This window comes from Zingiber officinale, chromosome 4B (assembly GCF_018446385.1).
Source record: "Zingiber officinale cultivar Zhangliang chromosome 4B, Zo_v1.1, whole genome shotgun sequence".
NCBI lineage: Eukaryota > Viridiplantae > Streptophyta > Magnoliopsida > Zingiberales > Zingiberaceae > Zingiber > Zingiber officinale.
This window is the reverse complement of record NC_055993.1, coordinates 35,044,653-35,072,039: the sequence shown is the minus strand read 5'-3', so window position 1 is coordinate 35,072,039 and position 27,387 is coordinate 35,044,653. Positions and strand designations below refer to the sequence as shown.

General features: G+C 35.0%; 1 protein-coding gene across 1 annotated transcript; it reads left to right on the top strand.

The window, feature by feature from the left end:
- On the top strand, positions 1-27,139 carry LOC121974944 (vacuolar-sorting receptor 3-like). The gene is made up of 12 exons (XM_042526237.1): positions 1-405; positions 9,038-9,730; positions 10,045-10,133; positions 10,302-10,371; positions 10,441-10,524; positions 10,606-10,682; positions 10,740-10,821; positions 17,466-17,548; positions 18,085-18,151; positions 18,318-18,446; positions 18,533-18,642; positions 26,783-27,139. Exons 1-12 carry the CDS (start codon positions 90-92, stop codon positions 26,891-26,893), a joined length of 1,911 nt encoding a protein of 636 aa, XP_042382171.1. The 5' UTR covers positions 1-89; the 3' UTR covers positions 26,894-27,139.
- The last annotated feature ends 248 nt before the right edge of the window (positions 27,140-27,387 follow it).

Genomic DNA, 27,387 nt, shown 5'->3' with positions numbered 1-27,387 from the left:
TCCTCAAAGGCAAAGCTCGTTTAATTTATTTATGTTCAGATCACTCGAAGCATTTAGAGAGAGAGAGTAGAGAGTAGAGAGCGAGAGAAATGGGGCGATGCAGAGGCTCCATCCTAGGGCTTCTGTTCTTGGGGTGGGGGTTGGTTGCGGGGCTTTGGGTGCCTCCGGTGTTGGGGCGATTCGTGGTGGAGAAGAACAGCTTGATGGTGACGTCGCCGGCCGACCTCAGGGGGAAGCGAGACAGCGCCATCGGGAACTTCGGCATTCCGCAGTACGGCGGGAGCTTGGCTGGCGCAGTGGTGTTTCCCAAGGAGAACGCCGGCGCCTGCCACGAGTTCTCGCGCTCCGATCTCTTCAAGTCCAAGGCCGGGGGGCTTCCCAACTTTATTCTAATTGATCGCGGAGGTAACTTGAATCAGTCCACGTTTTCGACCGCACTTTTTCATTGATTTCTGGAAATTGTGTGTTTTTTTCCCACTGTAATAAAGACGAATGCGTAGCTGTTTCTCGGGTCAAGGAACTGTAATGCGGAATGCGGTGTTTGACACTGGGGTAACTGAAATCAGTCCACTTCTCCGACGCACTTTCTCATATATTGCCGGAAATTCTGTGCCCTTTCTTTTCCCACTGTAATAAATATGAACGTATAGTTGTTTGTCTGTGGTCAAGGAACACTAATGCCCTATGTCGTGTTTGACACTGGAATTTATAGACATGTACACCAGTGGGGTTTATGAGAAAAATTAAGGAGATCGGATGGCTTTTAATGGTACAATTCTTGTTCCGTACAATTTTAGGTATCTCTTAAATTTCATGTTGTCTGCTAAATCACTCTAATCTACCGTATAGTGCATATCTAATTCTGCTAAAGTGTTCCTAATGCATTATAATATTTAGTGATGTCCAAATTACCTTGTCAGAGGTCCTTGAGTTTATTCTTTATCTCAAAGTCTTATGAGACACATTTTCAAGATTTGAATAATCCTCCTTGACTATATCCCAAATTACTTTGGAGTTTGAAGGAACAAATATGTACGATTGATATATGGTTCCATTGAGTTAATCAGCCATGCTATAATAAGAGACTTATTAAGTTCCTAAGCAATAACCAAGTCTTTATCTCACTATTAAATTTAAATTCCATATATTCTCTCTTTATTTTACTAAAGTTAAAATCTTTAACTTTTAAGATTCGAGCTTAACATTTACTTCTTCACAAGCCCCATCATCCAAAACAATGTCATGTGCAAATAACATGCACTATGGTAACTTATCTTGGATGTGCTCATAAATAGTGTAAAAAATATAGATTTAGAGTTGATCATGTGTCCATAAATAGTGTAAAAAGATATAGATTTAGAAGTGATCCTTTACATAACCCTATTTTTATTGAAAATAATTTAGTTAATTTGCTTGGAGTCTTTACTCTTGTCGTTACATCATCCTTAATTGTCTCAATATATTTTATGCTAAAACTTTTTTTTTCTAGAATTTTCTATATAATTTTCCTCATGATTAGGGCTGTAAATGAACCAAGTGTTCGTGAACAAGCTTGGTGTTCGGCTTGGTAAGAGCTTGTTTATGTTCGTTCAATATACATAAGGTTAATTAAACAAACAAGCTTGAACAACTCGTTAAGCTAAACAAACAAGCTTGAACACATATGTGTTCAGCTCGTTAACGTTCGTGAACAACGTTCGTGAACAATGTTCATGAACAATGTTCGTGAACAATGTTCATGAACCATATTTATTAATAAAACTCTTTTCAATATGCTAAATAAATAATAAAATAAATAAATAAATAAATTTAAATTATCAATCTTAATAACCAATCAAACAATTAAAAGTTTCAAACAATCAAACAAGCTTGAATTGAGAGCTTGATAACATCTAAATGAACCAAGCTCAAACCAAGCTCAAGTCAAGCTCGAACCAAGCTCAAGCCAAGCTTGAATTGAGAGCTTGATAACATCTAAATGAACCAAGCTCAAGCCAAGCTTCAAACAAGCTCAAGCTTATAAAAAATAAACCAAGCCAAGCTTGAACACTCATTTCAAAAGCTTGGTTCATTTTAAGCTCGGCTCGGCTCGTTTACAGCCCTACTCATGATTCTGTCACAAGTTTTTTTCTAGGTATATGATGTTACTCTTGCTTCTTTTCTCGACACTTCTTAAGCAATTGTCTAAGAAGATATATAACTTTTATCGTCGAGCTTTTAGGTTTGAATCCAAATCGATTTGCCATCATCTTGGTCTCTTTCCTTTATCATTTTTTCTATCACTTTCTTTTTTTGAAAGTTTTGTGGTATGGCTCATCATCTTAATACCTCTATAATTTGTGCAATTTTGTACATCCTTTTGTTTTTATATAGGGGACTAAAGTAGTTACCCTATATTGATCAAGCATTTTTTTTGTTTTCAATAAGAAAGGGAAACTCAATACACGAAGCTCTCGTCAATGCGGCGTCTCGAGGAAAGGTCTATTGTACACAACCTTACCTTACTTTGCAAGAGGTTGTTTCTGAGACTCGAACCTGTGACCTCACACAATAATAACTTTACGTGTGCGCTTAGGCTCTTCTATTTTATTTATTTTCAATATTTGATTAAATAACTTCGTAAGTCATTCAATATTATACTTTCCTAGCACTACCATACCTTTATTAGAATATTATTTGGTTTAAGTTTTTTAATTTTTCATCCCATTTAATGTTTATTTTATTTTTAAATTTGAATTCTCATATAAAAATAAAATTTGTATAGTCTACTCTCAGCTACTTAAATTATCTAAGCTAAATTGGTCGGTAAAAGGTAAAAAATATTTTTTCATTGCTCTTTTATTTCTTCATCCTTCATTAGTACCCTATATATTTATCTTTAATCTATCTTGTTTGGGTAAGATCTTTTATTTTCTTTTTCTCGCTTTAGCTATTGTAAAGATGTCCCTTTCCTCTTCTTGTGTATCAAACTATTGATACAAATGTTTGAAAGTCTTATTCTTGGCTTCACTCACTACTTTCTTATCTTCTTTCTTGGTTGCTGCATACTTTTTAAAATTTTCTTTGTTCTTACAAGTGCACAATAACTTATATGCAAATATTTTTTTTTCAATTTCTTTTGTACTTTCTCATTTTACCACCGGGATTCTTTATTTGGTGTTGTCCTTTCGACTCATCGATTATGCTCGCGGTGACTATTTTTAAATTTGACATCACCTGATTTCATGTTGTATTCGAGTCACTATATATTTCTCTTAATACTTACCCTACTCTCTCCTTAAATATATAACACTTAATGCCCCAAGTCATGCCCATTTTCCTTCTACTGATATTATGATTGAGGCATGTATTTAACACCACTAATTTATGTCGGATGGTTAAATTTTTTCAAGGGATGGCCTTATGATCTTTATAATTTTTTTTCGCTGATCACAAGAAAGTCAATTTACGAATTATTATTCTCACATTTAAAAATAGTGTTTTCTCTTTTCTTGAAAAACATATTAACTATTATAAATTCATATGTTGTTGCTAAATCTAATATAGTTTTTTCTTTTTTATTTCTTATTTGAAAATTATTACTTTCATGTGCCTTATCATATTCTTCATTTTTTACTGCTACGTGTTCATTTTGATCTATTAAAATCTTCTTAGTTGTTGGAATTTATTTTTGTACTACCTCATTTATACCTTTCAGAATCTATGTTTAGTATATTTATTTAATCCTATGTGAGGTGCAAGTATACTAATTACATTAATATTATTTTTTGCTATCGCTATCTTGTGAGCTATCATCCTATCTCCCTCTTAACTATTCCTAATTTGTTATTTAATTAACTATATGATAACAATACCTACTCTATTTTTCGTTTTACTCTTTTTTGTGTATTATAACTTAAACTTGAGTTCTCTATTATTCTTCTCCCCTACCCATTTTGTCTTTGGCAAACATAAAATATTTCCTAATTATCGTATCTACTACCTCCATTGATTTGTTGATGAGTGTTCTTATGCTTCATCTTCCAAATCTAAGACAATTAATATTTCTATGATGTTTGTTCTTATCATACATAGGTTGTTGGAAAGCTAGCATATTTAATATTACACCCAAGTTCTCATGCAGACGTAGCAGTTCTTGCCAAGGCATTGCAGGAGGATTCTGTGATGCATTCCTTTAAGGGAACAACATGACATTAGTACAATGGTTTGATGGATCCATATATAATATTTGTCTATGTTTTAATGTTAGCTGACAACTTAATACAATCTTCCTCTTTTATTTGGGGTTGGGATTGACTATGATAAAATTCATTAGTCATAGGCAAAATTAGAGTTATTAAGCGAGGGAGCCATTGGGACCATTGAAGGAAATTCTTGTCATCCAACTTGTGATTTGTGACCTGCAATGACGATCCTTCTCCAAAAGGTTGTGCGTACACATCTTTATCCATGTTGGTCTTTAAACTCATCATTCTAATATCAACAAAGATAATAGAAGAGGAAGAAGAATTCTTTTTTTATAGCTTTGATATTATAAAACTCGTTAAAAAAATATTCATCCAATTCATTAGAATAATTTAGTAATATATATACAACTTTATCTCCAAAAGAAAAAATGGAAATCATTTGGCATGGAGGCCAAAATCTTTCAACTACCAAAAGAAAGAAAAAAACAAGAAGGAAAAAAATTACTTAGAAAAGAAATAAATTAATCTTCTATAGGAGAAATAATTAATCCTCCAAAATAAAGTGATTTGCTACCTACTCCAATAAATATTTTGCTGAATATTCCTATAAATATTGTGCTGAGCATGTCAACAATTATATATATCTTAAATTATATAAATTGATACAACAACAACCAAGCCTTATCCTACTAGGTGCGATCGGCTATATGGATCCTTTTACGTCATTGAGCTCTATCTCCTATTATATCATCGTTTGTACTTAAATAAATTTTATTTTATTTTATTGTTGCTAACCAAACCTTTTTTGGTCTTCCCTTTCCTTGTTTGATATGCGTGTTTGTCATAATTTCACATCGCTTAATTGAAGCATTTATTGGTCGTAGTACATGCCCATACCATCTTAAACGCGTCTCTTGAAGTTTTTTCTCAATAGATGCAACTCCGACTCTCTCTTTAATGCTCTCATTTCTTATTCTGTCCATTCTCGTATGTCTACACATTCACCTTAACATCTTTATCTCTGCAACTCTCATCTTCTGTTCATGTGCTTGAGTCATATCCAACATTTAGCTCTATATAACATAGCAGGTTTAACTACGATTTTGTAGAATTTTCCTTTAAATTTTAGAGGTACTTTACGGTCACATAAAACACTCAACACTTTCCTTCATTTTAACCATTCTGTCGTATTCTTTGTAAGATATCTCTCGTAATCCCTCCATTGTTCTGCAAAAATGATCTTAAATATCTAAAACTCTCGGTTCCGGACATCTCGTCATCTTCTATCTTAATAATTGTTCATTATGTCTAATATTGTTAAACTTAAATTCCATATATTTTGTCTTTACTTTACTAAGCCTAAAACCTTTTCCTTCTAGTATTTTTCGTTAAGATCCTAGTTTAGTATTTACTCCTTCGCGTAATTCATCTACTAAAATAATATCATCTGTAGACAACATGTACCACAGGACCGTGTCTTGAATGTGTGCAGTGAGTTTATCCATAATTAGTGTAAAAAGATAAGGACTTAGAGCTGATCCTTGATGTAACCCTATTTTTATTAAAAATGCTTCAGTTACTCTGCGTCTTTACTCTAGTCGTTACATCCTCGTACATACCCTTAATTAGTTTAATATATATTATGTCAACACCTTTCTTTTCTAGAATTCTCCATATAATTCCTCTTGGGATTATATCATTAAGTTTTTTGCAAGTCAATGAATACCATGTGTAGATCTTGTTTTGCTTCGATATTTTTCAATTAATTGTCTAAGATGTATAAATTCTATCGTCGACTTTCCAAGTATGAACCCAAATTGATTTTATGTGGTCTCATTCCTTAATCTTTTTTCTATTACTTTTTCCTAAAGTTTTATGGTATGACTCATTAGTTTAATACCTCTATAGTTTGCACAATTTTATACATGTCCCTTGTTCTTATATAAGGGAACTGGATTACTTATCCTCTATTGATCAAACATTTTGTTTCGTTTTCAATATTATGTTAAATAATTTTATAAGCCATTCAATACCTTGTTTTCTTAGGCACTTTCATACCTCTATTAGAATATCATCTGGTCCAACAGTTTTTCCATTGTGCATTCTATTTAAAGCTTATTTTACTTCTGAAGTTTTGAATTCTACGATAAAAATTTAAATTTCTATACTCTTTTGACCTACTTAAATTACCTTAGTTAAGTTGGTCACTTAAATCTTCATTAAAAAGTTGATGAAAATACCACTTTCACCGCTCTTTTATTTCTCCATCGTTTACTAGTACCCTTAATACATTTTATTCAACAAGATTTCTTGTCTTCCTTTCTTTGACTTTAGATATCTCTTTCCTCTTCTTTTGTATCCAATTTTTGATATAATTGTTCAAAAGTTTCATTCTTTGCTTCATTCACTACTCTCTTAACTTCTTTCTTGGCTATTGTATATTTTTTAAGTTTTTCTCATTATTACAAATATATAATTGCTTATAAGCTATTTGTTTTCCTTCACTTTCTCTTGTACTTTCTCATTCCACCACCAAGATTCCTTACTTGGTGGTACATGTCTCTTTAACTCACTGAGTACACTCTTAGCTACTATTTTCAACTTTGATATCAGCTTATCCTGTTGTATTAGAATCACCGTATATTTCACATAATGCTCCTACCTTCTTCTTAAATATATTTTGCTTCCCATCCTTTAACTTCCACCTCTTAATTGTAGGAGTCATATATATTTTCTTTCTATTGATACTATGTTTGAGGCGTATATTCAATACTACTAACATATGTTGGGTAGTTAAGCTTTCTCCAGGAATGACCTTGCAATTTTTACAAATCTTTCTATTGTCCTTCCTAACCATAAGAAAGTTAATTTACGATTTATTATTTCTACTTTTGAACGTAACTAAGTATTCTTTTCTTTGCTTAAAAAATATATTAGCTAAAATAAGGTCATATGCTATCGCAAAATCTAATATAGTTTTCCCTTCCTCATTTCTCGTTCCAAACTCATAACCACTATCCTATCATATTCTTTTTTTTCACTCCAACATGCTTATTTAAATCACCTATTAAAACCATTTCATTTGGCAAAAAGTTTTGTAATATTTTATCTAAGTCATTCCAAAACTTTGATTTGGTAGCTTCATCTAATCCTACTTGCGATGCATATATGATAATTATGTTCATAGTTTTTTTGCCACTATTATCTTAAGAGTTATAATTCTATCCCCTTTTCTAACTATTCCTACAACTTCATCCTTTAACGAACTATCTACAACAATACCGACTCCATTTCTTGTTTTACTCTTTCCTATGTATAATAACTTAAAATTCGAGTTCTTTATCATTTTTGCCTGCTCACCTACTTATTTTGTCTTTTGTACACACAAAATACTAATTCTTCACCTAATCATCGTATCTACTACCTCCATTGATTTATTAGTGAGGGTTCCTCTGTTCCATGTTCCAAATCTTAGATTATTAGTTTTCCTATCATATTTATTCTTATCTAACATATAGTTAAAGAATTCTTGCCTATTTAACACTACACCCAAGTTCGCATAGAGATGTAGCAGTCTTTGCCGATACATTACAGTCCAACCCTGCAATGCGAACTCTTACATATTTAGCACTACACCCGATTTCTGGAGATGTAGCGATCTTTGCCGAGACATTATAGTCGGACCTTACGACGCGTTCTTTCTGGAAACAACCTAGCATTAACACAATAGTTTAATGGATTCATTCATTGAATATTTGCCATAGTTTTAACGTTGGATGACAACCTAACGCAACTCTCCTTTATCCGAGCTTGGGACCGACCATGACTGGTTCGTCACGGGTGATATATAATTAATTATTGTATTTATTAATTACTATATTAATAGATTAAATTTATTAATTTTGAGTCATGCTAGAGTATTAGCTGTCAATGACAATAAGTTTAGAGTTTTTCAAAATGTCCAAAATAGGTTTATCACTCTGGTTGTCATAAAAATAATTTTTTTCTTAATTATCTAACTTTTTTAAAGAAGGGGAGTCTTGGTATAATGGTAAAGTTACTGCCGTGTAATTTGAAGGTCACCGGTTCAAGTCTCGGAAATAGCTTCTTGCAAAATAAGATAAGGCTACGTACAATAGACCCTTTCCTGGATCTCGTATTGACAGGAGTTTCATGCCGGACTACCTTATCTAACTTTTTAAAAATGATGTGTAGATAAAAAAGGACACAAAAACATCAATCCCATAATTCTACTTGGATATGGACATATTGGCATCCAAACTGTTCCATTCCAAGAAAGATTCAAAATATGACCTAGTTCGAAATTTCAAACCTTACTAAAAATATTCTAATTCTGGAGGTTTAAAATTTTGACTCGTACAATGGATCATTCCTCGTGACCCCGCATGGCGGGAGCTTCGTGCACCGGGCTGTCCTTTTCTTTTCTTTTTTTTTTGCAAGAGTTTTGGTTCCGGACTTAAACGATACGATTTTGGTACCGTATCATGTCATGTCGATACAGTGTCGGTATTTTTAATTTTTTTTTTAAAATATAAGTGTATATTAATTAAAAATTAAATTTATTAATATTCCTTGCCTAGGAAAACAGTCTTGACAAAGTTATCACATAATTGAATCGTGGTAGAGATGTATAGCATTCTGCATGTTGTTACGAGATTCTCAATAATTTTTCCTATGGATGTCATTATGACTGTTCTGATTTCAACAGAATAAGTGTTTCCTTCTTTGGATATTAGAACAAAAATGACCACTGCATTGTCTTCCTAAGCTTAAATAAAATTTGCTACATTTGTTTACCATCATATGCTTATCCTAACATCCTTTTACAGTTTGTCTTTTTGCCAAAAAGGTTTGGCATGCGCAAAATGCTGGTGCGTCTGCCGTGCTTGTTGTTGATGACAAAGATGAACCTTTGATAACCATGGATTTGCCTCGTGAAGATGATGAAGCTGCTAAATATATTCAGAATATTACAATCCCCTCTGCTCTTATTGATAAAAATTTTGGTGAACAGTTAAAGAAGGCTGTCCGAAGTGGTGAAATGGTCATTGTGAACCTTGATTGGAGAGAGGCTGTTCCCCACCCTGATGATCGTGTGGAATATGAATTATGGACTAATAGCAATGACGAGTGTGGTGCTAAATGTGATGTGTTAATGGGATTCTTGAAGGAATTCAAGGGTTCAGCTCAGTTGCTTGAGAAAGGTGGCTATAGCCAATTTACACCTCATTACATTACCTGGTACTGCCCTCAGGCTTTTATCGCCAGCAAACAGTGCAAGTCACAATGCATCAACAATGGGAGGTATTGTGCACCTGATCCCGAGCAAGATTTTAGCATTGGTTATGATGGAAAGGATGTAGTCATTGAGAACTTGAGACAACTTTGTGTATTTAGAGTTGTAAATGAAAGTAAAAGGTCCTGGATTTGGTGGGATTATGTGACTGATTTTCATATAAGGTGCCCAATGAAAGAGAAGAAGTACAACAAGGAGTGTGCAGACACTGTTATGAAGTCTCTGGGTAGGTGCACTTCCTGATTTAAATTGGATAAAATGGGTGTTTTACATTTTTGATTATTGGAAAGCTTGCATGCTTTACATGTCTGTTGATATCTTCTTCTAGAACATGTGCTTTGGAGTTGATGTGATCAGATGCTATCTTGTCTCTCTTCTTAGTGTTACGATGATACTATATTTTTTTAGTTAGATCTTGTAGGAATTTATTATGCCAATCTGGTATCCTTTTAAAAATGGGAGCTTATAAATAATATATCTTCTAGAATGTGAGTTTGCACATCATATATAAGGACCTACATGACATTCTTTTCTGAGCAGGGATAGATGTTAGGAAGGTTGAACAGTGTATGGGAGATCCAAATGCAGATCGAGATAATCCAATCTTGAAGATGGAGCAGGATTCTCAGGTCCCTTTTTAGTTTTACTCAAATTTTTTTAGTTCTGAAATCTTTGGGTGATGATTTTATTTGACATTGATGCTTTAGTTTTGGGGAAGGACATTGATGCTTTAGTGCTGTGCCTGATGGTAACCTAATTTGATACTTGTTTTTAAACTACAGTATTCCTTTCTGTAGGTAGGAACAGGTTCTAGGGGGGATGTTACTATATTACCTACACTTATTGTTAACAACCGACAATATCGAGGTTGGTCTTGCGTAATTCAAAATTTTAAAATCTTTGAGTCAATACAGTAATTAAACCCAAAATTTCCAGGAAAATTGGAGAAAAAGGCTGTATTGAAAGCAATCTGTGCTGGTTTTGAAGAAACTACTGAGCCAGCTGCTTGTTTGAATGATGGTGAGGCTCGGTAAATTTGCACTAATTTTATAACTGTAGTTGAAAAAAGAACTTTCTTTAATGCAATTGTTCTTGGCACAGATATAGAAACAAATGAATGTCTGAATGATAATGGTGGGTGCTGGGAAGACAAAGCGTCCAATATTACTGCCTGCAAGGTACTAATTTAACAACTTGTCTAATTTTTTTTCTTTTATAATGGCTTTGTCTTTCAGGATACATTCCGTGGCAGGGTCTGTGAGTGCCCTGTATTCAATGGTGTGCAATTCAAGGGTGATGGTTACAACAATTGCGAAGGTAATCTTTTATTCTCCCTTAAGAATTAAAACTTTATATGAATTTTAATCAATTCAAGTAAGATCTTTAACTAACTTAATGAAAGTGAGTTAGGCTAAAAGGTCTTCTAGGTCTTTTTTTTTTGTGTATTTCTTGCTGCATTTCCTGTTGATGTTATTGTGATTTGTTTTTTTTTTGATAAGTAAATTTTATAGCTCAAACCAAGAGTATAAGAATTGGCAGAGTGACTTGTGTGACAAAGAATTTGATCAGAGTACACTCCTAAGGACCGGTATACATGAATTTGCACACTTCTGAAAATCTTCTCACAATCTAACCCTCACCAAAGAAACTTTTATTTCTAGTCCTCCATACAAGGTGTGCCATAAAAAACAAGGCAAGATGACGAGCCTTTGTCAATATTCTACTCTCACAATAATATCTCCCAAAAACCCTCATTATCTGTTGGTATGTGGACATCTCTTTGGCTGCCGGCTAGAGGGAGGTGAATAGCCTTGCAAAGACAAACGAAAAATCTTCCTCAAGCTTTTATAACTTTAACAAAATCAGCACTTGCATAAAATATATAAGACTAATTAAAAAGGAAGAGACACAACGAATTATTTGGTTATAACCGGGGAGGTTGTTAATTCAAGGAAGTGGAAAGTGTACTAATTTCTCCGTCAGGCGGAGAACCCTCGTTACAGAAGTACTAGAAATACGAAGCTAGACAAAAGAAATCATTTACAAGTGTTCTCTGGTGTTCTATCTAGCTTTCTGGGACTAGGACTGTATTTATAGCCCTGATCGGGGCGCTTGGAAGGGTTCCAGGCGCCTGGAGGGGGATAAAACTTTATTCCCATCACAACAGATCACGTTTGACGTGATCCGGATAAACATCATGGTCCGGGCGCCCGGACCAAGAAAGTCAACATCTTGTTGACTTTCGATTCCGGTCTTCCGCTTCGATTTCGCTCGCCTTGGTCCAGGTCTTCCGCTCTGGCTCCACTCTCTTGGGTAATCTAGGCCATCCGGAATAGGGCTCACCCGAACCCAACTTCCGGCCTTTTCGAGCAACCTTCTGCTCCTGGCTTCTCGTCCCTCGGAATCGCTGCGTGCTTTCTTCTCGTCCGTCGGCGTACTCTTCCGCACCGCTTTGTCCCTCGGACGCATCGAGCTCGTCGACTGTCTCCCGTGTCGTCCTTCTCGCTAGTTGCGTGTTTTGCTCATCTCCTCGAGCAATTTTCCGTTTCGGCTTCTCGTCCCTCAGAAACACCGCGCACCTACTTCTCGTCCACCCGCGTACTCTTCCGCAGCACCTCGTCCCTTGGACGCACCGAGCCCGTCGGATCTCTTCTGTGTCGTCCTTCTCGCTAGCTGCAGCTTTTGCTCCTAAGTTCTTGCACACTTAGACATAAGGTTAAAAATCAATAGGACCTAACCTGATTTGGTTGATCATATCTAAACTACTTTGGGCACTAACACTCCTGTCCCATTTGCAGCCAATCTTTCATCCTCCTCCATAACTCCACTATTCCGCGGATGCAATCATTGAAAAGATATTGAAAAGATTATAGGTTTAAAAAGATGTAAGATATCTCTATTGGTATGATTTTTTTTTTATTTTTTTTGGGTAGAATCCAAAAATAAAGCCATGAGGGTTTAGGTCCAAAGTGGACGATATCATGTCATTGTGGAGATACGTGAATTCCTTTTTGGTCACAACAAATACTATCAGAGTCATGGTCTAGACGAGATGCCATGTAGAGTGACCTTAGACGAAGTTGCGGGAGGCAGTAGGTCAGAGTGACCGGATGCTCGCGGGGAGGCATGAAGCAAGTCAAGAGTGATCGGATGCAGATGTTTGCAGGAGGCCTGGAGCAGGTCAGGTGATCAGATGCTTGCAAGGAGGCTTGAAGTAGGTAAGGTGACCAGATGCTCGCGGGGAGGTCCGAAGCAGGTCAAGAGGGATCAGACCATGAGAGTAATGGTGGTCTATCGTTTGAATGGAGGATTATTGGGATACAATCAAAGTCCTATGAAAAAATATGAAAAATATCATGGATTTGAAAGGATGTAAGATATTTCCATTGGTATGAGACCTTTTGGGTAGAGTCCAAAAATAAAGTCATCAGGGTTTAGGCCAAAAGTGAACAATATCATGCGTGGAGATACGTGAATTCCTTTCGGATACAACACCTTCATCCTTCGGTCCACACATCTGCCCATGATATCGGAGGATGTTTAAATGTCCATATAAAAAACCTGTAAATGCCATAGATGTGATCAACAATGTCAAGGGGCAAAAGATGGATAACCAGTAGCACTCAACCGCCTGTAAGATTGATGTGATTAGTTGTGCCTTGCCCGCATATGATATAGTCTTTTTCGGCCAAGCATTGATCCGGTGGACTAGAGAGTCAAGTAGGGGCTATAATTAGATGGTCGGAGGTGCACGCTAGTGGGATCCTAGATATCGGAAAGGCATAGTCCCTTCCTGAAAACTAGTGATGGTACGAATTTGCTGGCGTGTCGAGTCCGCAACTCCAGCCAAGAAAATATTTGACTTCAGCCTTTTAACCTGAAGTTCGGCCACTGTACCAAAATCTAATAAACAAGTAGTCAGCGCACCTACGGATGCTACATCACCTCGACTTAAAAGATTATTTGTGCTACAAGTAGTCATTTGTTGAATCAGTGTTTATTTGTGCTGTGTGGATCTGCCATGTGCTTGGTGAAGAAAAATAATATATGGTAGAAACAGATTTTTCCTATACAACATCATTTGCTCATTATAACAAGTTATTTAATCGGTCTGTTCATAACTTTATGTTCTATATTTAGAAGGATACTAAACCTCCTCTCGTATTTCAGTGGCTTCATTTGTCGTACTCACATTTCTGATTATTCATGGAAATCATACACAATATCCAACTACTTCATCCTGATAACTTAATTATGCTAATTCATTTTGAGTAGTGACTTGAAGTCTCTGAATGAAACTTTTCTTCTAGAGAAAATAGAATAGAGAAAGTGTTGTGATGACAGGTGGTCCAATTCCAACTTGCTATACCTGAAGCTGACCTCCAACCAATGAATGAAATCTCGTGTTTCAGTTACGCATGAACTGATCTTGCTTCATCTGCAGGTCAAAAAGTAGAACAATATAAGCATGAAGAGATATTTATTCACCTGTACCAACTATCTTTGATCATATCTACTGGCACCAGCCTTTGCCTTAATCAGTGTTGAACAAGGTGATCCAACAATGGGAGATGGGTGGACAGAAAAAAGTTAGGGAGGAGTATCTATACGTAGATCAATGACAAAGTGCTAGTGATGTGATGCATGCAAAGGCTCTCTGTGTAGCGAGCAATGAAGTTTAATCATTCTCCATAGATCGACAACGAAGGTGGTTAGTGGCATACATCCAAATTCTATGTGCATGCATATAGTAGCAATCAAGACTTCATGCCTTAATCCTTGAATTGTCCACGCAAAGTCAATGAAGTCTTGATTGCTACTATATGCAATATTTTATACCCAATGATCTCTCTCTCTCTTGTTAATCATATTGCATATTTTATATGAACAACCAACAACCAAGGGCTATATGAATCCTCCTACACCATTGAGTACATTAACATATTAAATGGCAAAGTCTAACATATATTGTTAGCAATCTCACATCTTCTCCCTGCAAGCTGAGTCACTTTAGTGACGTGAACCCGTTCGACAGTTTAACATGTGGGTTAGGTGGTAGGCAAAGGAAGGATGACAGACTTCTTAGTAAAACATAAGGATCTGAAGGTGATGAATAAGAACCACTAGGTTTTCTTCCTATGCATGCTGTTGTTTCTCTTCCTGTCACACCTATTAGGTGCCAAACTGGCTCCATCTTTTACCAATAAATTGAGACATATTTTGCCTACTAAATCTATATTTGGCCCATAGCCAAACTAGACTATGCTGATTTAATTAAGACGGTTAAGATTTGCACTTGGCAATAATGAATTGTAATTTATGGTACCTTAGAGCTAACTCAAAGGAATAACCATTGAAAAACTTGCTATACAAATAAATAATCTCATACTCACGTGTTGCCCAATAGCCACTCAAGCGAGGTGAGGCTCATGCACCTCAACATTATTCCAAGAAAATGCTTAGCCAGGTGATGTGCCATATGCTTCCCAAACACCTCCATTATGGAAGTCGTCATAACAATTAACCATGTTCAATGATGTTGCCAGCAATCAATAGTATAATCTATTTTGTAGCATAAATCTCTAAAAACATTAGAAATAGAATAAAGGGAAGATGAAGTGATCACGGTAAAGGAGGATAAGGGGTGTGGTGATTAAGATACATCCTATTCTCTGGTTTTATGTTTGCCACAGCGTTTACATGTGTTTTGCCATGTGCATTTCTAGATGTGTTGCAGAAAGACAAGTGATTGTTTTTTAACAAAAGGACTTAAGAGTTGTGGAGATGGTTACAGAAAGCAGAAAGTTAAAGGAGTAGAGATGACAAATGTTCTATGATTCTATGCAAGAGTAGAGAAGGGATCCACCATTAAGTTTTATTAATGTCACAATCATAGTTGGCAAAATCGGTCAATACTGATCTGGATCCCCTGAGTCAGATCAGCATGGCAATGGCTAATTCAATTTCTTTTGGAGAAATTAGCATCTCACAATGATTAAGGATTTTTTTAAGAAAAAGTAGAGTTCCAAAAATTAATTTGTATATTATAAAATTGATGGAATTCACTTAAATTTGGTCAATTGATAGTAAAAATGGATGAAATCCAGTTAAAAATATGACGATATTTAGATAACCTTAAAAACTTTACTGATATAGTCTTTTCTTTCAATCTCAGTTTGATTGTTAAAGAACTAGCATATCAAGGAGAGGAATTCTTCATCACAAATTGTTTAGTTTTGCCACAACTTTAGAGTTACAAGATTGAAGATCACTAATTCAACCTGGGTGTCACTTGTTAGACTTGATGCCTTAGCCATCTTTCTCAAGCTCATTATTGATCAAGCAAGGTTATTATGGATCAAGAGTGCTTATTGTGGCCCCACCCCCATTATGGTGCAGCGGTAAAGGCATTTAGCAGGTTCCCAAGTACCCACGGTTCATATCCCATATACGGCATACTGTAGGGCATTTTCCTCTCATGGAATGAAAAATGTGGGAAGGTGGTTGTTGGGCGTAGACCCTCTTGTGCTTCTGGATTTTCTTGGTGGGCGAATTGGGGGAAGGCCGCCCACCTCTGGGATTAGTTGAGTCGAAGGCGCAGGCACCTGGATTATCAAAAAAAAAAAAAAAAGAGTGCTTATTGTGGATTAAGATAGAATGCAATAATCTCTTTCAATCAACAATGATCATGAAAATGTTCTAAAACCTAATCCTGGTTAGGGACCAATCCAAACCTTATAATGATTATTAAATAATAACTCTTGAACTTCTATTAAAAATATTTATATTAACAATCTGATCCTATTGAACATTCTATACTAAAAATATTTTTTATTATTGGTTATTATATTTTTATTATTTACTAATTTTATACTATTTTTATTTATTATTTACTAATTTTATGCTAAAATTTTGTCATTATTTGGATATTTCATTATATAATTGGATATGTCATGATTTATAATAGTCATTCTTAAGATTTTAGAACTTCTGTTGTATTCTGTTATATGCTATCACATCTTTTTTCCTGATAGGGGTGGACATCTATAACTTGAAACCAATAAGCCAAGTCGAAGCAAACACAGCCAAAATGAAAAATTCAGTTTATTAGTTTATTGATTTAGTTTTAATTTGGATACGAGGTAAAGTTTTCAATTTTTGTTTGGTTTCTGTTTGAACATGCACAAAGCGTTAAAACCTATCTGAACTACTTGGATTTCTAAAAAAAAATGTATATATAAACAAATTATTATATTAATTATATGATTTTTTTTATTATTTGTTTTTAGGTTTTCTAATCAACATAAACCATTAATTCTAATCTTTTTTATTGTTAGTTTCTATAGAACTGTTGTTTGGAAACTAGTTTTTAATTAGTTTTGGTTAATATATTTTTATTTTTATTTTTTAATTAATGGTTTCAAATCAAACCAAATTGAAAATTTTGGTTACGTTCAAATCAACCAAACTGGTTTTGGTTCAATTTCAGTTTGGACTATATGCCTATATTGATACAATGACCTAGGAATTCTTTAGGTGTGTATGTGCACGCACATACTAAAAAGGGCAGTCCGAAGCTCCCTCTAATGCAGGGTCCCGGTAAGGATCTATTGTATGCAACCTTACCGTGCTTTGCAAGAGGTTGTTTCTGAGACTCAAATCCATGACCTTCACACGGCAACAACTTTAACATTGCTCCAAGCTCCCCTTCATGTGCACACACACTCGCATTCTAAAAAGTTTCTGATATCTTACACTTTATGAGATCTTATAATTTTTTGCAAAAATCTTAGTGCCTTAGCAGAAGAGAAAGAAGTTTTCTAGTTAATTCTCTTACTGCATATCCTCATTGCTTGTCAGTCTGGTACAAGTTCATTGCTTGTTACAATTATTCCCATTGTTTAAAAATCCAGAAAACATATTAAACCTAATGTGCATCTAGTGCTTTCCTTTCTTTTCAGCAATTGGGCCTGGAAAGTGCAGACTAAACAACGGTGGCTGTTGGCATGGAACTCGTGATGGCAAGACATTTTCTGCATGTCAGGTTGGTGCAGTTCTATGACCTTTGATTATGACATAAACAAATTGATTAGTCGAGGTATAGTCTGCTTTTGAAGTGAAACCTTCATGATTTTGTTCTTCCCATTATTTGTCTTGAAGGGTAAGGATTTCTTTATGCCTCAGAAGACTATTGCTGGGCAATGTGAGAATAATGCTTGGCAATGTGAGAATAATGCTTGGCTTATCCAGAGCTCCTATGGGGAGTGAAAGATTGTGTGATTTCAATGGTGCCATATGCTGAGGGCAATTTCTTTGCACGTTGTCTTGGACCTATGGGTTTACTGGTTTTTTTTGATAGTTTGACTCAATTCTTAGCATCTAGAAGATTAGAAATCCACCTTTAAGAATAGAAATCTTTTTTTATCTTTATCTGGCCTGGAGGGTCTTCAATTTGTCACTTGCTAATGGACTGAAGTCTCCTAGATTAATACCACTGTTAGGCTACTAAACTATGGCTATTTGCTGATTGTAATTTTATACCTTCTCATGATTTTGATCTATTTGAAACTGTCCATGCAGGAATCTGTTGATATTAAATGTCAATGCCCACCTGGATTTGATGGTGATGGTGTGAAAGCATGTGAAAGTAAGATCAATTATTTCTTGTATCTTGCAAGTCAGGTTGTATGAAAATAATTTTGAATGTTCTGAATAGTACATTGTTATGACAGAGCAATAGATAGTTCCTTTCTTATTTGATAGGTAGCAACTTTTCATTTCTCTAATCCTTGTCATTTTTCTTCCTTGAGTAGACATTGACGAATGCAAGAGGCGTACAGCTTGTCAATGCCCTGAGTGCAGCTGCAAGGATACCTGGGGAAGTTATGAATGCACCTGCAGGGGAGACCTTTTATACATAAGAGAGCATGATACTTGCATCAGTGAGGCTTAAAGTTAATTTGCCCATAGGAGAAGAGAGTCATCTAAAACTTATTTCAATGTATGTACTCCTTGATGTATTGTACAGGTAAGAGAGCCAGTGACACGAAAGCTACATGGGCTGCTGTTTGGGTGCTTCTGATAGTATTGGCTGTTGTTGCTCTTGGAGCATATGCTATATACAAGTACAGATTAAGGGTAAGTAACATGATCCATCTAATTGTATTATCCTTTCATACGGGATATTTTTACTTGCCAAATATTTTTTTTGGAATCCTATGCTACTACAAATGATTCGCAGTAGGGGTGATCATGGTTCAGTTTATCAGTTTAGAAAGGAAAACCGAAACTAAACCAATATATTTCACTTTGGGATTTTCCAAACCAAACCCAACTGAAATTTTTGGTTTGGTTCAATTTGAAACTGTTAATTAAAAAATAAATATAAATCAACCAAAAATAATCAAAAACTAGTTTCCAGACAACAATTTTGTTGAGATTAGTCATAAAATTATTAGAATTTAAGGTTATGTTGATTAGGGAACAAGCAAGCAAATAATAATAAGAAATTATATTAATTACCATACTAATTTGTTTTTATATATCATACATATTTAAAAATTTTAATGGTTTGTGCAAGTTCTAACTGAAACCAAACTATAATTTGATTACTTTACCTAGTTCCAAATTGAAACCAAACTCATAAACCAGTAGACCAAAATTTTCAGTTTGGATCAGTTTGATCCAGTTTGGTTTATCGATTTTGGGTCATAGATGCCACCCTTAGTTTGCAGTCTTATCTTGTCTAGGTTTTAGGTTGGTACCTGGTTTAGGAAATTTGACACAGGATTGATGATTTACAGTTTGTTAAATAGTTTCAAACAATGTTCTAAAATTCGCTAGACGCTAGTCGGGCGCCAGATCGGCGCCTAGCGTCTAGGCCACCTAGGCGAGGATTAGGCACCGTTAGGCGGATTCCTCAGTATCAATATAATTTACATAATAACTCGCATATTATAACTCCAACGTAATAATATCAAATTTAAAATGAGTTCAAAATTACACAACTAGTAAAATATCATTGGACATAAACTCAATATCATTGGACACAAACTCAACATCAAATTTATTCTACTTCTTCTCCATAATTTTCAACAACTTATTCTTCATCGGACACAAACTCAATATCATTATTATGACCCTCATTTTCTTCTTCGGATGCAAAATCATCCTCGTGAAGTTCTCTCACTCTAGAGCTTCTTCGGAGTTGTGGATTTTCATCTGCTCCACTTGCTTCATCAAACATTTGCCATGTGAGCTCAGAACCTATTTCAACTTCATCTTCTCCACCATTCACAATCCAACCTTGTGCATTTGAAAATTTTTTTGCAAGAAGGACATCGACATTCCTTTCTTTTTCTCTTTTTGGTTTGTTCAACAATCTAGCATTAAATTGGATAAATACTAGATTGTTTAATATGTTGATATCCAACCTATTTCTTTTTTTTTGTATGAATCTAAAAAAAAAAGGGAGTAAATATTATAGTTAGTAACATGAATATAAAACTTTAAAAATTAATACTTTAATTAAAGACTTAAAGTTTAAAAGTTTATTCCTTCGAATGCATTCCAATTTCTTTCACACCCAGATAAACTTGTAGTTAATGAAAATACCTCAATGTCACTCTTAGCAAGCATACACATGGATCAAATGTATCATTAATTTTTTTCACATGCTTTTGCTACTAATGTTTTTTCAAATAATCTAGTCTTGTCTCTGTATTTTGCCAATTCCTTGTTAATAATTGTATCCTGTAGATCTAACTCATTGGCATGCAAAATTTCCATGCATTCAAAAATCCCTGTCGCAACCTCCTCATAAAGAGCAATAGAATTATCTTTATAGTAAAAATAGGGATTCAACAAAAATACAATAGTATGTAAGGATGTATCAAATCTATCCTTCATTTTTGACTCAATAATCACTACGATAGGCTGATAATTTGATTTCACATTATTCAGGGCTACCTTGATGTCTTCTTTAGTTTGAAGAAGCCCCCCATATAAAAACCCCATCGATGGCTTTCTATCTCTATCTACCAATCAAAGAACTCTTACCAAAGGAGCAAATAGTTTCAAACAAAGTGTCACACCATTCCAAAAACTCATGCTCATCATAGTACAGTAAGACAATTTCCCTTTGTTTGTTTTTGACCATTTACATTTCTTCCACATCACTTGTAAACATGACCCTTAAACTAGATTTTTTTTTTCAATCAAACTCTGCAATATGAGAAAATTTGATTCAAATCTAGTAACTTCTGGCCAAGCTAGTCTCTCTTCTTCGTGAAACTTCTCATCATTGACAAAGTCTTATGGTGAGCATAAATAAAGATGATAAAAGACATGGCTTGCTGAATAACCTTTATATATCATGGAAGCTTGCCAATACTTTCAAGCATGAGATTAACAATGTGAATTGCACATGAACTCCAAAAGATCCCAGGTCGTTTTTCTCTTATCAATTTAGTTGCAACCATAGTGTTAGTGGCATTGTCTGTTACAATCTAAATAATATTGTGAGCTCCTACTTGTTCAACACACTTGTCAACATACTCAAAAATAAATTCAGCTGTATGTGCCTCGTATGAAGACTCCTTAGATTCAATTTTGGCGTTCAACAGTGGCTTCCTAAGTTGATATTGATATTGCCTCCATTGAATGAGATTCCATTTTCATAAACTCATCTCCCAACATATTGTTGAACTTGTTAAGTTCTCTCTTTAAAAAGAATCTCATTTATTTTTTTTTTGGCAAAGCACTTTACTTCCACTGGAACTTGTATTTTCTGAAGCAATAGCTGATGCATATCTATCCATGAGGCCAAGTGGAAGAGGTTTTTTAATCCCATCTATCCCTTCAATTTCAGGACCACCTTCTTCGTCTAGAGAAATAGTCACCTCTGCTATACAACTTTATTCTGCTATTATTTTGTTCTTCTTTCTGTTTCTCTCTTCTAAAATAGTCTGTTTGTACTTATTTTTATCTTCTTGAGATGCTTTTCGACAACCGGATACATTTTCATGTATATTTGTTATATGCTCCTTGATCCTATACACTCCCTCGACATCGTTTTTTCACACAACTTGCATTTAATTTTGTCGAGATTCTTAGGATCAATCAACATCACAAACTCCTATCCGATGTCATTTGACTTTCTCCTAAAAATCCTGAATTCGGGGTTGAGTGATGGATGCCGTCGAAAATGGATTGTTCACCGTTGTAATTATGATAATATGAAAAGTGATTTAAGAATAAATTTATAGGATATAAATCAGTAAAAAATATTATCAGAATATAAATGTAATTTATATGAATTAATAAAATTTATTAGATTTTTTAAAAATTTTAAATATAAAATTATGAATATAAATATGATTTATATGAATTAATAAAATTTATTAGAATTTTTTAATATTAAATATAAAATATAAATTAATTAATAATATTTGTCAGAATTTTTAAATTTTAAATATATATTTTTCTAATTTATTGGGATAATTTAATTCGGGTGTATAAAAAGCCTATTCAAATTATCTTATTTAAATGAAAAATTGTTGAATTAAATAAATAATAAATAAATTAAAAAAAAAAAACATCCCGACAACTCGCGACACCATTGCTGTTGTCGCGCGTGTTAGGCAGCATTTTATCGAAACTGGTGGCGACGGATGTGTCCGGGGCCGCTAGACGCGTCACCGGAAGCTTCTGGTGGCACCGGAGGCTTCCGGCGGCGCTAGACATATCGGGGACGCGTCAGCGTCACGCGACACCAGATGCGTCCCGTGACACTTCTAGCGCCATCAGAAGCCTCCGGTGAGGCTTTCGGTGCCGTTGGAAGCTTTCGGTGCCGTTGGAAGCTTCCGGCAACGCGTTCGACACCGCTGGAAGGCGCCGGATACTTCCCATGACGTCGGAAGCGTTGCGGGAGGCAAAAACAAAAAAAAAATACATAACATAAATTTAAAAACTTACCGATCGTTCGGAGGAGGTGAGAGGCAGGCGGGGAGTCAAAACAGTGTGAGATCGAGGACACAAAATAGTGTGAAATGATAAGTCTTGACATATTAGAAGACTTAATAACATTTAAGTAGTAGATCTTTAGTTGCAGGATTTTTATCAAATATGGAGAATTTGCGGATGCATTAATTAAAAGAGGCTTACTAAGAGATTAAATATATTTCATGTCTAGATGAATAGGTCAAAATCAACATACGAATCAAGTAGTGGTAATCTTACCATGTTGATCCGACATTATAAAATCATAGTTTAAAAGGGATAACTACAAGAGTTGAGATACCTAAAAGTAATTAATTTAATTTATTCTTGGGGATAGGAAGGTGCAACATACAATTTAACAAAAGACTCTTAATGATTCCTATATTGTGTTGTAGAGGGTACAATGGGGTATTGTATGATACTGTTGATAGTGGATCACTTATATAAGTGTGAAGCGTGACCCACTTCAAAATCATAAGTACTTATGAATTTCCAAGCATTTTCCTTAACCGAAATAGGCATGGTAGAGAATTTGTAGGAAGGGTAGGGGTTATTGTATGGGTATGATTATGTTGATTTACACAAACAACTCACAAATCAAGATAGTTTATTGGGCCACCAAATAAATTCGAATCATATTTCCCTATGAAAGATTCATATCCGCAAGCTATCTTTCCTAATGCAATAGTCTTCTCTTCGAAAGTTTTGTTTGACACTTTTTGAAACTTACTCATAATTTACATTGATGTGGGGATTGTTGGAAATTGGTGTTAGTAACTAATAAATCAAACATAGAGATGACTATTTTTCAGGTAGATCGTAAATTGATTTTTCTAGTGAATGAGAAATTAATGTTGGAGATAATCGATTTATGAAGGGTTGATCTAATTAAATTGAGCAAAGACATGAGCTTGTTGATGAGTGTGGTCCATGGACGTGAATGCATGAATATGTGTGAATGTTAATTTGTGAGACTAAAATTAAGGGAATTCTAAGGATGTAGCCAAACCGTGCACACAACCTAAGGGCGTGCTACTATTCATGCACATGGACTTACAGCCCAAACTGCACACGTGGCCAAAGGGGTGCGCGACCCAATCAACTTCCGACCCCAATTACACAAAGTCCAATGCGTGTGCAACCCAATGGGCATGTGACCCAATGGGTGTACACAACCTAAGCCAAGTTCACAGTAGAACTATAAACAAAAATCAAAGTATCTTAGTGAATAGTTGGCATATTTCTTTGAAAGCATATGTTATGGTCCCGAGTGCAGGATCGAGTCACAGGTCGAGATCCGGATCTGTACTTAGTCATGCAACACGTAAGAGAGGGGGAAAGACTCATCCTAGACATAGTCCAAATTACTCAAGGGGAAAGACTCGTCCTAGACAGAGTCCAAATTACTCAATTTTTCTTTCTCTCTTCATTGATAATAACACTTCTTATATAAGAAGCCAATTACATGGACTATTCAAGGGAAAAAAAGGAAAAGATCAACCGCTAAAGGAAAGAAGAAATCAAAAATAGAAAGACTCTTTATTTATTTCTACTTATAGCAGTAGCAAATTTTGGTAGTAGTAGATTTATTCCAGCAGCTAATTAGGTAGTAACAGATTTATTTCACTAGCTAATTAGGTAATAGCAGATTTATTCCAACCTGATAATTTGCTTCCAATTATACTGGCATCCAACAAAGATGTCCATATCAGCATACAGATGCATTTTTGTGCAGAATCCTTAACTAAAACATGGGGCACCTTTTCCTGTTAATAAAACTAAAGCATATAATATGTTACACCAAAAACAACCAATGAGAGCATTGTGCAATTTTGCACATGAGAACAACTTGTGCCGACACTAATTAAATTATTTAATGAAAGGATAATTTTTGAAAAGGATAGGTCCTTTAAGTTTGTGCCTTTTACCCTTTTTAAGAAGCCTTTCACCCCTATAAATTAATTCCCTCTCCTTTTGCTTAAACATTCACCATTCGAGTTATGAGTTCTCTTTAGTTTTTCTCCCTCCCTCTCCTCTCCAAAGAGTCTTGAGGCTTGAAGTTATCTAGGACTTGAAATTTAGAGTGCTCTTATTTTGAGACGTAGGTCGTCATATGTAGGAGGTAATTGCCAATGACACATAATCACCTATGCGAGACAATATCATCTTAAGGAAAGAAGATTTGGCCTTTGCCTCGACCTTAATTCTTTTATTCGAAGTGATAAACCCACTCGAAAGTGTGTCGACATCCATAGAGATGATTTAGTGATTGACATTGTTAAATTGATGATTACAACAACAACTAAGCCTTATCCCACTAGGTGGAGTCGGCTATATGGATTCTTTTACGCCATTGAGCTTTATCTCCTACTATATCATCATCTATATTTAAATAAATTTTATCTTATTTTGATTTTCCTTTTCTTCGTTTGATATGCGTGTTTGTCATAGTTTCACATCGCCTAACTAGAGCATTTATTGGTCGTCTAAGTACATGCCCATACCATCTTAAACATCTATCGGAGTTTTCCCTCAATAGATACAACTCCGACTTTCTTTCTAATGCTCTCATTTCTTATTATGTCCACATATCCACCTTAACATCTTCATCTCTGCAACTCTCATCTTTTACTCTTGTGCTCGAGTCATAGCCTGACATTCAGCTTCATATAATATAGCAGGTCTAACTGCAATTTTGTAGAATTTTCCTTTAAGATTTAGAGGTACTTTACGGTCGCATAAAACACCCTACGCTTTCTATTTAAACCATTTTGCTTGTATTCTATGTAAGACATGTTTCTCAATCCTTCTATCATTTTGTAAAAATGATCTTAAATATCTAAAGCTCTTGATTCCGAGCAACTCGTCATCTTCTATCTTAACAATTCTCTTATTATGTCTAATATTACTAAACTTAAATTTAATATATTTTGTCTTTATTCTACTGAGCCTAAAACTTTTCTCTTCTAGTGTTTCATGTTAAGATTCTAGTTTAGCATCTACTCTTTCACGTGTTTCATCGACCAAAACGATATTATCTGCAAACAATATGCACTATGGTACTGTGTCTTGAATGTGTGCGGTGAGTTCGTTCATAATTAGTATAAAAAAATAGGGACTTGATGTAGATTTTGTTTTTGCTCCAAATATTTTTCAATTAATTGTCTAAGAAGATGTATAACTTCTATTGTCGACCTTCTAGGCATGAATCTAAATTAATTTTCGGTCACCGTGGTCTCCTTCCTTGTTCTTATATAAGGGAACTAGAGTACTTATTCTCCATTGATCAGACAAATTTTTTTTTTTCAATATCATGTTAAATATTGAAAATGAAAAAAAAATAGTGATTGATAACTGTAAATTGGTGACTATGCTACTAGAAGGGATGCATCTATTACCTGAAGGGATACACTTATCACTTGAAATGGTGCATCTACCACTTGATGGGGTGCATCTACCACCCAAATTGGTATCTCGATGTCAAAGGGGTGTGTTGAGAATTAAGCAGGGAATGATTCCCGTCACCATAGTGTCACCGCACCAGATCGAGTCATTTACTTATCAATGAGTTGATTGACTAGACCCAACAAGATGAATCAATCTCATTAATTGAGAGGAAATCCGGCACAACATGCGAGACAAGTAATTATATTACCATTTCAAATTCATAACCTTATAAAGATATTTCACAGAAGTAATAGTTTGAGAAGAAAAGACATCATAAAAGCTGTTATTATTTGGTAAGGGACTAGCAAGTAATACTTAAGAATTTCATTTGTTTTGGTTCAACCCAAACTAGTTTGGATTCAGTTTTTTTAAATGCCGATATATATGACGACTGCAATGTTTTATGCCATGTAGTTGCTTGATGCAAATCTCTGTCTGCCCAGACCACGTTTCAAAATAATGGTTTTTATTGTAATTTTAACCTTCCCTGTAGCATTTAGCTTGTAAATTGCTTTAGTTAATATTTTCAGGGTGAAACAGCCTCACTACTTGACTGCGAGTTGGATCCTTGCATGCCTCAGCATTAAGATTATAATAGTTTTGGCGACAATGACTAGCTCATGGTTTCTGATGGCTATGTTTTAGGAATTTCAGTTGAAGTGTTTTATTTTTATTTTTCCTTTTCAATTCAGTTTCCTAATTTTCATATTTGCAACTAAAGATCTAGGGAGTTGGTTTCTGTCTTTATACTAATTCTTCTAAACTGTCTTCCGTGTTTAACTATTTCCTAACTGACGCTTTCCTTGGATTTCACTTTTTTGTCCTGTTTCAGTCGTACATGGACTCAGAGATCAGGGCTATCATGGCACAGTACATGCCTTTGGACAACCAAGGAGAGGTTCCCAGTCATTCTCAAGAAGATTCACATGAAAATCATGCGTGATTTTTATTTATTTTTTTGCCTTTTACATTTAGTACCACTCATATTCAAGTTTTCCCCTATTCAACTTAGCCCCAATATTAAAAACGGATAAATTTCACGGTGGTGAAATAAGGGGTGCTCTAAAGAGAGATGAAGTCAGAGTCGACAATATGTTGCTATCACAGGAGGGCCATGAAGATCTGTAAATAGCACTGGTGGTGTAATTTAATTGTACATGTATGAATTTCTTAGGTGGATTCAGTGACAGTTGCTCCTACAGTTTGGATAAATCTGCTCCTGCTTTATGCACGCGGAAACCTAGCTAGGTCTGAGTATGAGAATTTATGTGAATTGAGTGTCAATGTTTAAAACAAAATCATATTCATCAAGACAGTCAACAACTACCTTGTGTGAGGCAACACTGTGTGCAAACCTTTCCAGTTTATTATTTAATTTGTCGCATGGTAATGTCATAGACGAAACAGTAGCTTTATCATTCAATTTGTTGGAACATG